The 18,921-nt window shown below is 35.3% G+C and overlaps 1 protein-coding gene across 1 annotated transcript in view; it reads left to right on the top strand.

Moving 5' to 3' along the window:
* Positions 1–18,921, top strand: part of ARID2 (AT-rich interaction domain 2) — a 202,103-nt gene that overhangs the window by 126,422 nt on the left and 56,760 nt on the right. The window contains exons 7-15 of the mRNA XM_040233815.1: positions 4,093–4,159; positions 4,252–4,502; positions 4,831–4,927; positions 5,024–5,233; positions 6,018–6,185; positions 12,305–12,386; positions 14,268–14,402; positions 15,372–15,568; positions 15,828–18,688. Coding sequence (XP_040089749.1) covers positions 4,093–4,159; positions 4,252–4,502; positions 4,831–4,927; positions 5,024–5,233; positions 6,018–6,185; positions 12,305–12,386; positions 14,268–14,402; positions 15,372–15,568; positions 15,828–18,688 — 4,068 coding nt within the window. The remainder of the gene's footprint in view (positions 1–4,092; positions 4,160–4,251; positions 4,503–4,830; positions 4,928–5,023; positions 5,234–6,017; positions 6,186–12,304; positions 12,387–14,267; positions 14,403–15,371; positions 15,569–15,827; positions 18,689–18,921) is intronic.

An 18,921-nucleotide genomic window follows, 5' to 3' on the forward strand; every position in this document is an offset into this window, starting at 1 on the left:
TTGATCATATTAGTGATATTTTAACCCTTACTAATTTTAGTGACTAATAGTAACAACAATTTAATAAATGAGTACTTACCTTATTTTTTATTTACATACAATTTTTGTTGTGCAGTGTTGTTTTTTCAGGTTTCTTAAATAGAATCTTAGACCATTGATTTTAGATTATTTATCTTGTCTTGTATCAGTATATAAAGCTATCAATACCCTCTATAAACAACTTTAAATATTTTCCCACAATTTTATGTTGTCATTATCATTTAGTTTATTTCCCTTGTGATTTCTTCTTTGACTCATGAGTTATATAGAAATGTTTTATTTCTGTTTTCAAACTACCTTTTATTATTATCATTTACTGTTATTATTATTACTGCTTTTTAACTGCATTCCACTTTGTCAGAGAACATCCCATATGATTTCATTCTTTTTTAATCAAGACTTGTTTTATAGTTCAGCCTATAGTCTTTCTGGTGGATGTCTTATGCATACTTGAATGGAATGTTTTTTGGATGTAATATTTGTTGATAACAAATACAGAGTGTTGACAGTGTTGTTCAATATTTCTGTATCATTGCTGTTTTTCTATATAATTGTTCTATGATTTCTTGAGAGTTGAGTGTGGAAATCGTCAACTATTTGTATGCCCTGTCAGTGTTTGTATCTCCTGTCGGTTCTGTCAGTTTTTGCTTCGTGTATTTTGAACTCTAATTATTAGTGGCATGTACATTTAGGATTATTATTTTTGCTTGGGTTTATTTAACTTCTTTTTTTCATGAAATTTGGAATGTTTTTGCAATTATTTGTTCAATTTTTTTTATTTCTCCTCCTCCCTTTTAGGAACTGTTCTACAAGCCACTGTGGCTCTGTTCTGTGTACTTCATTGTGGATAGTTTCTATTATGTTTTTATTTTCTGTTTTCTAATTAAGCCCATCTAATCATATTTTTTTATTTCAGATGTTTTTACAGCAAAATTCCATTTGACTTTTTTATATTGTCCCATATTTCCCTTAATTATCTTCATATTTTCCTTTACATTGTTGAACATATTTAATAATAGTTGTTTGAAAGTTTTTATCTTCTAGTTTTATTATTTTGGGGGGCTTCCCTGGTGGTTCAGAGATTAAAACATCTGCCTGCAATGCGGGAGACCTGGATTCGACCCCTGAGTTGGGAAGATCCCCTGGAGAAGGAAATGGCAACCCACTCCAGTATTCTTGCCTAGAGAATCCCATGGACAGAGGAGCCTGGTGAGCGACAGACCACGGGCTCGCAAAGAGTCGGACATGCCTGAGGGACTTCACTTTCTTTATTACTTTTATTATTTCTGGGTCTTTTTTTGTTGAAACACGTTTGCCTTAGCTCTGTGTCATGTTTCCTACTTCCTTTGTATGTGTGCTCAGTTGTCCAGTCATGTCTGACTCTTTGTAACCCTGTTGACTGTAGCCTGCCAGGCTCCTCTGGCAGGCTCCTCTGGAATTTTCTAGGCAAGAATACAGGGTTTCCATTTTCCACTCTAGGTGATCTTCTCAACAAAGGGAGCAAACCTGCATCTCTTACGTTTCCTACACTAGCATGCAGATTCTTTACCACGCAATACCTGGGAAGCCTATACCTCTTTGTACATATGGTAATTTTTCAATTAGATATAGATATTGGAATACTACATTGTTTAGTGTCTAGTATTTGGTGTCTTTCACGAATGTTGAAAATTGTTCTGGTATACTTTTAATTAATATATGGGTATTTGTTATGACAAATACATGACTTGTTCAATTGTTAAGTCATGTCCGACTCTTTGTGACCCCATGAACTGCAGCATAACTGGCTTCCCTGTCTTTCACTGTCTCCCAGAATTTGCTCAAACTCATATGTGTGTGTGTGTGTGTATACACACATATGTGTATGTATATGAGGGAGCAGAGGGAGAGAGAATTTATCTTCTCAGTTTAATAATTGCTATGATCTTTTGGGTTTATTATCTCTGTTCCATTATGTAGAAAGAGTGTCTATGTAAATGTATGGGGCAGTCATTGGGCTCACCTTATTTGCCTACCATATTTCAGTGATTTCAGTTTTGCATTGCTTTCTTGTCCAGTTTCTTTTAAACACTTGTTTTATACATATTGGTTTATGATGGGATGACTACTGCAGTACCATTATGACCCGAACAAAATTTTCTTCCAAGCGTTTTTCATAGATTTTAATTTTATGTATACTTTTACCCATAAGACTTTTAAAAGTATTTTATTTATCAGCATTTATTTTGATTCAAATCACGTCTGCCTTTTCATACATTTTTTTTCTCCAGTGTGGGTTTACAGATGACATTTTTCTGTTTTCATTTGTCAGAAAATGTCTTTATTTCAGCTTTTATGTTGAAGAGCAGTTTCACTGTGTAAAGTTTCTATAATACTTTGCCAAATGTTTACTTCCATGATTTTGAAAATATCCCACTGTCTTCTGGCTTCCATGATTTCTTTTAGAAAGTTTCCTGTAATTTTAGTTGTCTTTAGTTGTCTTTTTCAAGATTATCTATCCCTTTTTCCTCATTTGCATATAAGATTTTTCTTCATCATTGCTTTTCATGAATTTTTTTATGATGCTTCTCCACATTTTATTTATCTTTTCTTAGAGTTTTGAGTGTTTCTTAAGTCTATGGCTTGGCATCTTTCAATTGATTTAGAAAATTCCTTGGCCCTATCTTTTCAAATACTGTTTTTCCCATTCTTCCTATTTTCCACAGGAACTTCAATTAATTCTGTGTTAGAACTTTTCACTTTATATGTCTTGAATGATTTTATTTTGTTCAGCCTTTTGTCTTTTCATGCTTCTAACTTGGTATTTTTCCTACCATCTCTTCCAGTCACTAATTCTTACTTGAGTTGAATGTAATCATTCCTTAAATATGTCCATTCAGTTTTTGTTTTCAGTTCTAGAATTTCTGTTAATCTGTTTCTTAAAGTTTCTGCTTATATGCCAAACTTTAGTCTTATCTTTTGTTTGTTTTTTTTCCATGATCATTTAAAATTCCTCTCTGATATCTCTATTATTTGAATTTCCTGTGCCCCTTTTTTCTTGGTTATTGAACATTGTCTTCTTCCTTTGTATGCCTAGTTCTTTTTTTTATTGTTGCCCAACATTTTTTTGTCTTGCGTTTTTTTGCATTGAGTCCTTTTGTTTGTGGACTTTTTCTCAGGTTATGAATTCCTCAAACTGAAATAGTCATTTTGAAATACACATCAGAATGTTTAGAAATAAATAGTTAACTAATAGCCCATGTGCTTCTTTATTAGTACAGAAGTAATAAGATAATAGAGCTAAGTGGCATAGAAAAGTTACAACTAAAATTCATTTTGTATGGATTTATCAATATAAAGATGTTTGTTTCTTAGCCTGAAAAAGATTAAGCAGTGGATTTTGACTTATTCCCTCTCTCATAAGGATCAAAACATAATTTGTAGATGTAGAGTACTGAAACACAACCTAAATATATGGGTTACAAATCTGTAAACACAAATGCTCCACTACTTGCTTTTTTGTTTTCTTCTAGATAACAGATTTACTCAGTAGCTAGCCAGTTATGTCTTAGGAGTCTATAAATAGAAATCTGTTTCTGTGTGTCATTTATTAATGGGATTAATAACTATCATAATTTTTGAGTACTAATGAGCATAAATACCATTTCTAGATATTTTCCATAGCTATGAAGTGATCTGAAAATATCTGTGATTCATATTGATGACAGTGTCAGAAGAATTTCTATTACCGCTGTGGTTTGTTTTTAACATTCAGAGTTGAAGAAAATGTTGAGGAAATGCCAAATTTTAGTTAGAGGTTAATGAACTTAAAGATGCCATTCTTTTTAGAGATGGGCTAATTTCTTTCACAGACTTTTTAGGCTCTATGGGCCCCCGGCCAAAATGATATCTTTGAACTATAGAAATTCAAGTATTTGTGTTGAAGAGCTAAGTATATATAATATAATGATATCTACATGAACTGAAAATAGTAGAACTATTGTGTCTATTTTTAAAGTAATAGAATAGTTATTTCATATTGTCAGAATTAAGTGTAATAATTTCTCATTACAGTTTTGGAAAGACATTGTTGATGATAATGAAGTACGTGACCTCATATCTGACAGAAACAAGTCTCATGGTAAGTCAATGAGGAAGTATTTTTAAATAAATTTGAAATATCAATAATAGTACAATATCAATTTAAGTAAATTATGTTTTCTTCTGTTGTAGAAGGTACATCAGGAGAATGGATTTGGGAATCTTTATTTCATCCACCTCGAAAGCTGGGCATTAATGATATTGAAGGACAACGGGTACTTCAGATTGCAGTGATTTTGCGAAATCTTTCCTTTGAGGAGGGCAATGTTAAGCTCTTGGCAGCTAATCGTACCTGTCTCCGTTTCCTATTACTTTCTGCACATAGTCATTTCATATCCCTAAGGCAATTAGGCCTTGACACATTAGGAAATATAGCAGCTGAGGTAAGCATGTGACAGAACCTTAAAACAGTTTTTATAGTTGGCAGAATATTTACTTTAAAACTTTAGGATGTGGGATTATTATATTTGCCATAATTATAGAATATTAAATGCTTACATATAGTTTTTGCCTAAAGTGGTATTACAAAGTTGTGTGGAGAAAAATATTTGAAATGATGCTCCAGATTTATTGATGGCTATTTTCACAGTCATTACATTTTTAAAATTATACAATGTTGTTCTATTCATTTTTATTCAATTTGAAATATGTATTTGGATATAAATTGGATAAAGCCTCTCTCAACAGTAGTGTCCTTTCTTTTCTTTTCAGCTTTTATTGGATCCTGTTGATTTCAAAACTACTCACCTGATGTTTCATACTGTTACAAAATGCCTAATGTCAAGGGATAGATTTTTAAAGATGAGGGGTAAGTGCTCACTTAAGTTTCTCACTGTCTAAAGTACATAAGCTTTGTATCATGTTTTAAAAGACAAATACATGTTTGTGTGTGTATGCTTTTCAGGCATGGAAATTTTGGGAAATCTTTGCAAAGCAGAAGATAATGGTGTTTTGATTTGTGAATATGTTGATCAGGACTCATACAGAGAGATCATTTGTCATCTCACTTTACCTGATGTGCTGCTCGTAATCTCAACACTTGAGGTGCTATATATGCTCACAGAAATGGGAGATGTAGCTTGCACAAAAATTGCAAAAGTAGAAAAGAGCATAGGTAAGCTAAACCAAAAAAGAAAAATTAATTTTCTTTATTGAGGAAAAATACTTACTGGGCTGTAAAAAAAAAAATCACAGTTGATATTTGGGGTTTACTTTTTATTTTGAGGAATCATTACCTTTTCAGATGCACTTGTGTTGTTCTTTCTGCCTGTTTTAGATAATAAAAAAACTTCTATCATAGAGCGGCCAGGGTGCCCGTGGCTATCAGTAGCCTTTATTTCTTCTCTTTATTCCTGTTACTATGTATTGAGTTGGAAATCAGCAAGATGTCTGTGTCTTACTCTCCAGGAAGCAGGTCTATCTGTTTCAAGTAGTCAGTGCTGGTAGTGGTACTGTTAATGAACTCACCTTCTTAGTGAGTTGTCAGTTTTAAACACACTTACTAAAACATGTCACATTAATGTTTTCATAAGTGATTCAAATTATTTATTTCCTTGGTATAAATACTAAAATCAGAGTTAAAGATTTGGCTTGAAAAGTATTGAGAAATAAAGATATACTTTCCATATCAGTGGTTCCTAAATCTGGCTACACATCAAAGTCACTTGGGAATGCTTTTAAAAATGAAGATAATCTAACATCTACCCCAGAGTTTCCAAATCAGTTTTCAGAGATTGAGCCTAAAAATCTAGAATTAAAGATCCATGGATAATTCTGATGTATAGTGATTCATAAACTGGCATTTGAGAAACAGCGTTTTATGTAGCATGTATTTGTCAGTGATGTCATTGTTTTACAAAATTATTGACTAACAACTGTTGATTTTTAATTTGTTATAGACATGTTAGTGTGTCTGGTTTCTATGGATATTCAGATGTTTGGCCCAGATGCACTGGCTGCAGTAAAACTTGTCGAACATCCAAGTTCCAGTCATCAAGTTTTATCTGAAATTAGACCACAAGCTATAGAGCAAGTCCAAACGCAGACCCATGTAGCATCTGCCCCAGGTTGGTGTCTTTGTATAATCTTTTTCAGTGTGATTATTGGTATGTAAGATTTAATACTAAGGATAAATTTAAATTGGCTTCCTATGTGGCACTAGTAGTAAAGAAGCTGCCTGCCAATGCAGGAGATGAAAGAGATGCAGGTTTGATCCCTGGGTTGGGAAGATCCCTTGGAGGAGGGCATGGCAACCTACTCTAGCATTCTTGTCTGGAGAATCCCATGGACAGAGGAACCTGGCAGGCTACGATCCATAGGGTAGCAAAGAGTCAGACACAGCTGAAGTGACTTAGCACACAGCACATAGATTTAATATGAAGTACAGGGAGCTGATGTTTGACAATAGAGTTGGCCAAGTGAGAATTGAGTATGGACGTTAGTTTCTTGCAGATGTTACATTCCAGGAGCAGCAGGATCAAGGTGAGCACAGAAGAGGTATAGTACAATGAGTAAATGAAGCTGAAAAGGACTTAGAGCAGCGTGAGGGACTAAATATCATTCACAGCTGTGAGAGCATTAAGTGCCCTGATGGGTTTGTGGTTTTTGTCATTAGAAATTGATAGACCAGGAATAAGTTAATCTAATATTACCTTATAGTTCTCTCAGGTGGTTATCAGAATACAAAACCATAATACCTTTATTAGTTTTAAATCTTGTAACAAATCTTTCAGAATCAGAGCTTATGATCAGACATGTGTGTGTGTTGTTCAGTTGCTAAGTTGTGTCCAACTCTTTGCAATCCCATGGACTATAGCCCACTAGGCTTCTCTGTCCATGGGCTTTCACAGGCAAGAATACCAGAGAGGGTTGCCATTTGCTTCAGAGGCTCTTCCTGAGCTAGGTATCAAGCCCCTGTCTTCTGAATTGGCAGGCAAGTTCTCTGCCACTGAGCCACCTGGGAAGCCTGTGTGCATGTATACAGACGCTAATGCATGCACCCTTCCTAGCATTCCCTTGAGTCAACTGTATTTAATTCAGATATTTTTAACTAGAATTCAGACCTGTCCTTCAGTTCTTAGACTGCTTTCTCCTGGCTCATTATGAGTTATTATTTTATATTTTAGCACTCAGCCTTTTGGCGCTCCACTTTCATTTGTCCTAACAAAAACAAACCATCTTTCACCTCATCTTCTTTCTCACCATGGCAACCCACTCTGGTACTCTTGCCTGGAAAATCCCATGGACGGAGAAGCCTGCTTGGCTACAGTCCGAGGGGTCGCAAAGAGTCGGGCGGGACTGAGCAACGTCACTTTCACTTTTTTCACTTTCTCTCGCACCATTCCCAAGATAATTCTCTTTCCCTTTTTTTTAATGGAGAATGCTCACTTTCTCCGTTGATCTTAACACTTTATAGTTATTCTGGGAGCTCGTGTGACATGAATTTCTACTTCTTATCCCTTCCCTTATAAACTTACTAGCATTTAAATTCATTCTCCTTTCCTTTGTCTCAGGAAGAGATGTTAACTATTTGTACTCTGAATACCAGTCTTTGCCAACTCTTCTTTTCTGTATCTTAAACTTTTTTTTAATTGCTTCTTCAGCCTAGGAATACATTCAGATCATTCTCAACATTTCCCACTATCAAAACAAGAACCTCATTATCCTTAATCTTTAACTACTACATTCATTTAATCACCAAATTCTGTTGAGTCGTCCTAAATAATTTTTTGATTGCCCATACTGATAACTCAGTTTGGACCCTCCTCATCTCTCTGCAGCTATCTTGTTCTTCTCATCTCTCATTTAATCATGGTCCCTGTCTCTCTTCCTCTCTTCTACTTTAACCCATATTATCAAAATTATATACTCTATGCAAAGTATGTAATATGTATCACCTATTTATTTCCATTATGTCCCTCTGCCATATAATGGAGTTATATCATGTGTGCATTTAACTTAATAGAAGACATGAAATAAATAGGTAATTCGGACTGCTAATTTTAGTGAGCTTTCACCCATAGGCAATAGATGTTAAAGTGCCCATATGTATTGGAGAATCGATGATAAGAATGTTAATAGTTTCTCAGCCTTGAAAAGGAAATGAAACAGTTCATATACTAGTTAAGTGGGTAGTGGGCGTATATTTTTTATCCTCAAAGGAGAAACTTTTAAATTAATTTAAAATATTAAGTTAATGAGGGCCATTGAGAAACTGTTCAACAGAGTGAAACCAATAAATTATCAGGGATATGCTGATAATAATAGGTCATTTGAAGAATATTCAGAGGTAATTTTCATGAAAACTCCTTTTGCCTTATTGCTGACCTGTGACCTTAACAAGTGAACCCACCCCCCAGCCTAAGAGTTGATCCTCATTGGCAAATGGAATAAAATTAAATATTGAGAGTTTCTTGTGTATGTAGTGCCATTTGATACAAGCTTGAATAGGCCTCTAGAAACCTAAAAGAGTTCATTTTTATGCTGGTGAGCGCTTTTTTACTTGCTCATCATGAATGACAACTCTGAATTGTTTGATTAGTTACCACTTATAGTTTGGCTTTCCTCTCCATCATTTGTTTAATATGGTTTTCTAGTGGAATGGTTATCTTTAAACTTTTAGCTCCCTTCCTCTCATCTATCTGCAAATACTATGTTTTTGTGATGTATTAAATTGATACTTACTTTTTATATCCTGTGGAATCTTGATACATAACATTATCCATTTAAAAAATAACACGTATTCTTAATATTAGAAATTTTATACTATCCGTCTTTCTCCTTGAACTCAGATCCATCAATACCTATATAGACATTTTAATTTTAAGGTTTTTCAATTTTGTTACATTATAAAGCTCTGTGTTAAAAATTTATTTTATTGTTACAAGGTTTAATAATAAACAGTCTGTAAAACAATAGTAAATATATTACAAACTTTTATAAATAATTAAATAAAAGAAGCAGTTATTGGAAGTGCATCTCATAATGAGATGGACAAGACTTTTTCTGCTAGTTTTCTGGAAAGTATTACTCTAGTGTGTTTCAGAGTATTTTTTTTCTTGTTAAAATTGCAATTAGTTTCAGCATTAATTTTATGTTTTTCCTTTTTATATATTTAAGTTCACATCATTAAATAGTTTATATCAATAAATAGTTGAGAGTATAACTTAAAATTATTTTTCAGAATTATTTAAAAATTATTAAAATTATATTTAATGATCTTCTGAAAAGTTGAGTTCTGCTTTGTTTTGTTGAAATCAAAGAATTAGTAATACTTGACTTATAAAATTATTTATTGCCTGGTTAGTATAGATATTTAAGTTTATTGAAAACATATCAAAAAATATTAACAAGATATGAGTGTAAATTAAAGTTGCTACTCTTTCAGTTAGCTGCACCTTGTTTAACCTAATATATTCAGGTAGTGTTAGCACAGTGGTTCTGCAACTTGAGGAGGCATCAGAGTCACCCAGTGGGCTTGCATGCTGATTTCTTGGCTCCATACCCTGAGTTTCTGATTCAGGGGAACTGGAGAATTTTCATATCTAACAAGTTCCCATGAGATACTGCTGCTTCAGGTCAGGGCACGATTACTTTGAGAACCACTGGGTTAGGGAAATTTTAGTAGTCTTCGTTTCATGACCACAGTGTTTTTTGGTAAAATGCTCTTTGTCATGTGCACGAATACATTGTTGTCAGTCTTGGCACTGGAGATTTACCTCATTCAGTTACGGAAAATGTCTGCCACATAACCTAACTGATAAAGTTAGTCTTTGTTAATCAAGGGTATCTTGTCTCAATTTCTGTTATTTAGAAAAAAAATCCAACTTTATTTTTCCAAGAAAATATGTTGATTTATGTTCCCGTGAAATCTTCCTTATTTCCGAATTCTAAGCTAGTTAAACTTGCCATGAATTTGTCATGTGAATGAAATAAGATGCCACTACCTTCAGTATTTCTTTGAAATATTCTTTGTGCTTTACTTACTCAAGATTCTAACTTAAAAAGTAATACACTCTTTGGTAGTAGTTGAGTGATGGAGGCGGAAAGGACATTAAGCAGAAATTGTCATCACTTTATATTAATAATATATCCGAATTTAGAACATGCCAAAGGACCAGAATACCCAATTTTTAAGGCTGTACATTGCCCTCAACTATAACATGTAAAACACTGGAATAGACCTGAATCCTTACCCTAATACCTTTGTTTAAACACGTTTTGTGGATACTAATGTTTCTACTTCTCCTGTTGGTATTCCAGAGGTATTTATACAATCATCATCATAACATTTATGTAGCGCTCTTTATGTGCCAGGCATTGTTTTAAGTGACTTACATATTAACTTCTGTAATCCTCATAACCATCAATGAGGTCAGTGTGCTTTTACTTTGCCCCATTTGATAGCCAGAGGGGTTAAGTAGCTTGCCCATGGTTACACAGCTGATGAGTGATGGAACTCTAGAGCCAGCCTATCCGGCTCCAGAGTCTTGCATTTAACCATATCTTACAATGTTTAATAGAGTTAAGACTTTGTTCCAAAATGGTTAAAGAGCAGTCATCAAAGAGGAGGTCTTGCTTTCATGCACAGCAGTTTTAGGAGGGAATATATACAAAACTTTGAAAATCTGGAAATTGATTCCATCCAAAGTATAAGTGCCCTTTGTATTCTTTGGAATGTCTTCAGGTATCCTGAAGACAAGGATTCTCAGTTTGTAGCCACTTTCATAGTAATTATATATTTCTAGTTTATACTTTTAATTTAATTGTGGCTATATGATTTTTCCTTATGCATTGTTTATAAAGTTTCTCATAATTTCAACATAGTTTGTAATGTTTCCTGCAATTGTTTATTAATTGATTCAGATTTCAGTCAGAGCAGGGTATATTCTTACAGTATAATTGATCAAGAAAAGGGAGGTTTCTACATGTATTTAGGCCTTAGAAAGGTATTTTCTGTAACTGTCATCAAGTTAGAAGAAAAAAGATAGGCTGGGGTTGCACAAGAAAAATACCTTTGACTCTCATTATGATGTTCTGTTAAGAAGCAGAATGTCACAGTATGTCCTCTGAAATGTGACAGACCTGAATTCAAAGTCAGCACTCCTAAAAGAAGGCTTTCCAGCTATACTCAGCTCTGCTGTCTCCATCATGTGTTCTTTGTTAATCTCTGAGCTTTCATTTTTTCATTTGCAAAATGAGGACAATTAAATTTAGAACTATATATGAGATTAAAACAAATCATGTAAATGTAAATGGTTTAATAGAGAGTAAGTATTTAAATGTGGCTGGCTGCTGTTAGCTGTATCCCAGTGGAAGCCTGGGGTCTCAGCAGACAAAGGTCAGGATTGCTTCAGATCATTCACAGATTGGACTGACTGTGGGGCTCTTCTAGTTCCAGTAATTTAGAAATTTATGTTTTGTTTGAGGATTCTGAGAAGTTTTGCCAACATGTCACCTGAAAAAAAAAAAAGATATACTTTGTAGGTTTAAAAAGCATATATTATTAATAATGCTGATTTAGTGGTGAAACAATATAATTTTTAATCTATATGTAAGATTCATATTTCATTATAAACTTACTGTAATATGATCACGTTTCTATTATCCCATGTTTTTCTTATTTTTATTAGTTCCAACATAGAAGTTGGCTATTTGTTCATTATATCTGGAAATTTTATATATGCCACTTACAGAGTTAATATTTTAAATTCAAAAGTGAAATTATTTTTGATGCAATCTGCTTCTGTAACTAATCTGAGAAAGATGCTTATTTACTGATACATTGTGGTGTGTGTCCTCGGGCTAATTATTTTAATCAAGTTGAGTGTTAGTTTCTTTATGTATACCCACCTCACAGAAGAATTAAAAAGATATTAATAGTATCAAGTTAAAACTCAGTGACTGAAAATGGGAAAAACAGAGTTTATATTAGTGAAATAATCCATATTATTTGAATGATTGTGAGGTTAACAAAAAATAGTTCATATGAAGGATCTAAGACAGTGCCTGGTATAATTAATATGTGTTCCATTATAAGTTTCTTTCTCAAATTTCTATATTTTCAATATGTTTATAGACCTTTTTAAAAGGTATTCATTGTGAATATTGATTGGTTCCATATCCATGAACTAAATACGGCCTGTAGTTTTAAAAAATGATGTAGCTAATGTATTTTTTTCTTTAGCTTCCAGAGCAGTTGTAGCACAGCATGTTGCTCCACCTCCAGGAATAGTGGAAATAGATAGTGAGAAGTTTGCTTGTCAGTGGTAAGTGGTTTATTTCTATTAAGGCTTTATCCTTGGGAAGAATAAAGCAAATGAGAAAAGGAAATTATTTCAGCAGTCATCCAGAATGTTTTACTCTGTATTTCTTTCTAGTTAGAGTAGGATATCATTTATACAAGAAAGGACAGTGTAAAATTGCTTCACCTGTATTTTGGAATAGTTTGAAAGTAAAGTATCAGAATCTTCAGAATTAAAATAGTCTTTGATTAAAATTTCATTAAATCACACCATTTCTTTTCAAGTAAAATTTGTGTTAAAAAATGGTCATTGATTTTGTAGAAAATAAGGTTTGTCATATTGTAGAATTTGTTTTTCTTAATATTTTTTTTAAAACAATTGGACTGACTTCTTTGAACCAGATTTTGCTATTAAATGTCCCTTCTTTTTGACCAAAAGCAAAATTTCTTGTTCATTGCTAGTTAATATTTTCTTTTTGTGAGTAGTAAGAGGTAACTAATCAAATGATAGAATAACTAGTATGTCTACATTGAAATATCAATTTTAAAATAATATTTTCTTGAGAAGACTGACTGGTCACATCTCAGCCACTTCCTGAAAAAAATAAATGTAGAATTGGTTAGATTTCATTTTTTCATGGCTAATTGCCTCTACATTGCTTATGAATTTCAACTTAAAATTCTTTAGAAGATTAACAGATTGAAATGTAAGATCACTTTTCAGTGATGTATTACTTTAAAAAATTTCTTTCCCTTTTCCCCCATTCTCTAACATTTTTCTCCCATTCCATGTTCCTGTCACTTTATGTTCCATATTTTTGGTCCTTTCATATCTGTGTTCCTATGACACTTTTCTCTACTTTTCTACTTTTCTTAAATCAGGTTTATGGTAATATCTCTAATTTTTTGCCATTTCTTCATATTCTGTATAGTTAAATACAGATACTTTATACTTGATAAATCTTCCAATGATATTTGAAAATGTTTGTCTTCTATATTGAAACCAAACAGTTTTTTGTTTCTGGTCTATTTGAAAACTCGATACTCAAAGTTTTGAAAGTTGGAAAAATAAGTACTGCATCCACTGTAAAATGTGTGTGTGTGTTAGTTACAGACTTGGTCTTATAAATTCTTATTTCTGCCATTTCTAGGGAGGAGGAGAAGAGAAGCATTTTAAATTATTTTATCATAATTATCATTTGATTCAGTTAATAGGAAACAGCTTGTAGGTTGGCCTGCCTTGTATATATATAGTGAGTTCTAGAAAGAGTCCTTTATAGTTAACTAGGCCTCCAATCCTAACTTATAGCTGAAGTCACTTTATGACAAAGACAAACTGAAGTTTGAATTACCTTGTAATTAATTAGGAATAGAGTCTCTGAGGTGGGGAAGGGGAGTGTGCAGCATGAGAAGTATCATTGTTTTAAGAAGTAGTTAAATGTTTTAGGAGAATTTTTTTCTGAAGAAATTTGATCCAAGAGCAACAAAAGTTTAGTTGTTTTTCCTTCATTTTTCATATCACCAATAACTCATAATTGGGAGCTTCTGTTATATTTTGATTATTACAAGACAGGAACCTGAGTATTCACTGAATAAAATTAATGTGTTGTAGAATATTTATTGCCAGCATGCCATCTCTGCTGATGTATTCACATATATTTATGAATATTGGTTTTTATATTTGTGGATAATGATTTTTTATACTAAAATAAGAATGATTAAGTAATCTCTTTTTATTTGATTTAGTCTGCCTAAAAACTAGCATATATTTTTGCAAATAGCATGAGATAGTGAAATTTGATCAATAAGATATGATTATTAATTTATAACACATTGCCTTCAAATGGTTAAGTATAGACTCTATAGTATATTGCATAATGCCATGTATTTTTTTCCCCTCTTTTAGGCTCAATGCTCATTTTGAAGTAAATCCAGATTGTTCTGTCTCTCGAGCAGAAATGTATTCTGAGTACCTATCAACTTGCAGTAAATTGGCTCGTGGTGGAATCCTAACATCAACTGGATTTTATAAATGTCTTAGGTAGGATTTATATTTCTTTACAGTTAATTTACATACCCCTTGCTCTGTAGAGAACATAACTATCTGTGCTGTGTTTCGTTACTCAGTCGTGTCCAACTCTTTGGGACCCTATGGACTGTAAGCCTGCCAGGCTCCTCTGTCCATGGGGATTCTCCAGGCAAGAATACTGGAGTGGGTTGCCATACCCTCCTGCAGGGAATCTTCCCAACCCAGGGATTGAATCTAAGTTTTCTGCATTGCAGGTAGATTCTCTACTGTCTGAGCCACCAGGGAAGCCCAGGAATACTGGAGTGGGTAGACTATCCCTTCTCAAGGGGAACTTTTGACCCAGGTTTTGAATTGGGGTCTCTGGCATTACAGGTGGATTCTTTACCAGCTGAGCTACCCAGGAAGACATACCAACTATCTACCTAGTCTTGAATGTCTCCACTACTTAAAGTTTTGTATGGTTAGATTGTAGTGTGGTGGAAGTTTAAATTCAAGGGAATTGTGATATAAAACATGGTGTTTCTGTTTAAACATTCTGAGGTTTATCAAAGAAAGAAAAGGAAGAAATTAAGTTTACGTTTTTCCTGCTATTTATATGTGTTAAAGACATAGTGTTTGCCCTTTTAAATCTTGAATAATAGTCTGTGACTGAGCTCCATCTTCAAACATCATGACTTTTTGTTATTTTGCAAAGTTCATAAAATAGGCATTGATTTGATGCAGCTTTTTTGTTAATTACATATATAGTAGAATTGTTTTAACCCTACAATGTTAATAATAATGATTTTTGAAATTGGAGAATTGATCTTTTACATTAATATTTAATTCCTTGTTTCCCATCCTTGTAGAATATATGATTCATACTGGTTCATATATAAGTAGAAGTGAATATACTGTTGCTGTTTGTGTAAACATTGTTAGAATTTAGTGTTTTTTGTTAATGTGCTAGTTATTAAAATTGAATGTGTGTGTACTTTACAGAACAGTCTTTCCAAATCATACAGTGAAGAGAGTGGAGGATTCCAGTAACAATGGGCAGGCGCATATTCATGTAGTAGGAGTAAAACGTAGGGCTATCCCACTTCCCATTCAGATGTACTATCAGCAGCAACCTGTTTCTACTCCCGTTGTTCGTGTTGATTCTGTACCTGATGTATCTCCAAGTCCGTCACCTGCAGGTATTAATTTTTATTGTGATTAAATATTATCAATTTAATAAGAACGCTAAATGAAAACATGTATTATATACATTCAAGATTTATGACTTGTCCTTGTTTTTCAGTAACATTTTATTTCTTACTCTATTTTATCATATTCATATAATGCAGAGTTGTTAATTTCTTAAAACTGTTTTCTCTTGAAATTAAGTAAAATAATTTCTACATGCTGCTTTTCAGTCATTTCACTGTGAATTTTAACTTTTCCTCATCTTTTCAGGAATCCCTCATGGACCACAAACTGTAGGAAACCATTTTCAGAGGACTCCTGTTACCAACCAATCTTCAAGTTTGACTGCAACACAAATGTCTTTTCCAGTACAAGGTGTTCATACTGTGGCACAGACTGTTTCAAGAATTCCACCAAATCCTTCAGTTCATACCCACCAGCAGCAAAATGCTCCGGTGACCGTCATTCAAAATAAAGCTCCAATTCCTTGTGAAGTCGTTAAGGCTACAGTAATCCAGAACTCTATACCCCAGACAGCAGTTCCTGTTAGTATTGCTGTGGGAGGAGGAGCTGCACAGAGTTCTGTGGTTCAGAATCATAGTACAGGGCCACAGCCTGTTACAGTTGTAAATTCCCAGACACTGCTTCACCATCCATCAGTAATTCCACAGCAGTCTCCATTACACACAGTGGTACCGGGGCAGATACCTTCTGGCACTCCTGTTACAGTGATTCAGCAAGCTGTCCCACAGAGTCATATATTTGGCAGAGTTCAGAACATACCAGCATGTACTTCTACAGTTTCACAGGGTCAACAGTTAATCACCACATCACCCCAACCTGTACAAACTTCATCTCAGCAGACATCAGCTGGTAGCCAGCCACAGGACACTGTTATCATAGCACCCCCACAGTATGTAACGACTTCTACATCCAATATTGTCTCAGCAACTTCAGTACAGAATTTTCAGGTAGCTACAGGACAAATGGTTACCATTGCTGGTGTCCCAAGTCCACAACCCTCAAGGGTAGGGTTTCAAAACATTGCACCAAAACCTCTCCCTTCTCAGCAAGTTTCATCAACAGTGGTACAACAGCCTATTCAACAGCCGCAGCAGCCAACCCAACAAAGTGTAGTGATTGTAAGCCAGCCAGCTCAACAAGGTCAAACTTATGCACCAGCCATTCACCAAATTGTTCTTGCTAATCCAGCAGCTCTTCCAGCTGGCCAGGCAGTTCAGCTAACTGGACAACCAAGCATTACTCCATCTTCCTCACCATCACCTGTCCCAGCTACTACTAACCAGGTCCCTACTGCCATGTCATCTTCTTCCACCCCTCAACCACAGGGACCACCTCCTACTGTCAGTCAAATGCTGTCTGTGAAAAGGCAGCAACAGCAGCAGCATTCACCAGCACCTCCACAACAGGTACAAGTACAAGTTCAGCAGCCACAACAAGTACAGATGCAAGTTCAACCACAGCAAACGAATGCAGGAGTTGGTCAGCCTGCTTCTGGTGAGTCGAGTCTGATAAAACAGTTGCTGCTTCCAAAGCGTGGTCCTTCAACTCCCGGTGGTAAGCTTATTCTCCCAGCTCCACAAATTCCACCCCCAAATAATGCAAGAGCTCCTAGTCCTCAGGTGGTGTACCAGGTGGCCAATAACCAAGCAGCAGGTTTTGGAGTGCAAGGGCAAACTCCAGCTCAGCAGCTATTGGTTGGGCAGCAAAATGTTCAGTTGGTCCAAAGTGCAATGCCACCCACTGGGGGAGTGCAAACTGTGCCCATCTCGAACTTACAAATATTGCCAGGCCCGCTGATCTCAAATAGCCCAGCAACCATTTTCCAAGGGACTTCTGGCAACCAGGTAACCATAACAGTTGTGCCAAATACAAGTTTTGCAACTGCAACTGTGAGTCAGGGAAATACAACTCAGCTCATTGCTCCAGCAGGAATTACCATGAGCGGGACCCAGGCAGGAGTTGGACTTCAGGTGCAAACGCTTCCAGCCACTCAAGCATCTCCAGCTGGACAATCATCTTGTACTACTGCTACTCCCCCATTCAAAGGTGATAAAATAATTTGCCAAAAGGAGGAGGAAGCAAAAGAAGCAACAGGTTTACATGTTCATGAACGTAAAATTGAAGTCATGGAGAACCCGTCCTGCAGACGAGGAACCACAAACACCAGCAATGGGGATACAAAGGAAAATGAAATGCAGGTGGGAAGTCTTTTAAATGGGAGAAAATACAGTGACTCAAGTCTACCTCCTTCAAACTCAGGGAAAATTCAAAGTGAGGCTAATCAGTGCTCACTAATCAGTAATGGGCCATCGTTAGAATTAGGTGAGAATGGAGCATCTGGAAAACAGAACTCAGAACAAATGGACATGCAGGATATTAAAAGTGATTTGAAAAAACCTCTAGTTAATGGAATCTGTGATTTTGATAAAGGAGATGGTTCTCATTTAAGCAAAAACATTCCAAATCACAAAACTTCCAATCATGTAGGAAATGGTGAGATATCTCCAATGGAACCACAAGGGACTTTAGATGCCACTCAGCAAGATACTGCCAAAGGTGATCAACTAGAAAGAACTTCTAATGGACCTATATTAACTTTGGGTGTTTCACCATCTGTGAGCAGTATGCAGGAGGCCTCAAATGTGGCAACACAGCAGTTTAGTGGTACTGATTTGCCTAATGGACCTCTAGCTTCAAGTTTGAATTCAGATGTGCCTCAGCAACGCCCAAGTGTAGTTGTCTCACCACATTCTGCAACCTCTGTTATACAGGGGCATCAAATCATAGCCGTTCCCCACTCAGGATCAAGAGTGTCCCATTCTCCTGCCCTGTTGTCTGACATTCGGTCTACAAATGGCACAGCAGAATGCAAAACTGTAAAGAGGCCAGCAGAGGATAATGATAGGGAAACAGTCACAGGAATTCCAAATAAAGTGGGAGTTAGAATTGTTACAATCAGTGACCCCAACAATGCTGGCTGCAGTGCAACGATGGTTGCGGTGCCAGCAGGAGCAGATCCAAGCACTGTAGCTAAAGTAGCAATAGAAAGTGCTGTTCAGCAGAAGCAGCAGCATCCACCAACATACGTACAGAATGTGGTCCCACAGGTGAGTCATTCTCCTGTCACATTTCTCTTAAAAAATCCTGATGTGTAATTATGATTTTAGGGGGAAATGCACTGTTCGTCCATGTTTTACCTTGAAAAGGTAATTGGGAGGACCTTTTCCAGGGATGGGGGAGCCACGTAGGCTGCCGTCTATGGGGTCGCACAGAGTCGGACATGACTGAAGCGACTTAGCAGCAGCAGCAGCAGCAGCAGCAGCAGCAGTGTACTCAGGAG

The sequence above is a fragment of the Oryx dammah genome, unplaced genomic scaffold (assembly GCF_014754425.2).
Source record: "Oryx dammah isolate SB20612 unplaced genomic scaffold, SCBI_Odam_1.1 HiC_scaffold_29, whole genome shotgun sequence".
Classification (NCBI taxonomy): Eukaryota; Metazoa; Chordata; class Mammalia; order Artiodactyla; family Bovidae; genus Oryx; species Oryx dammah.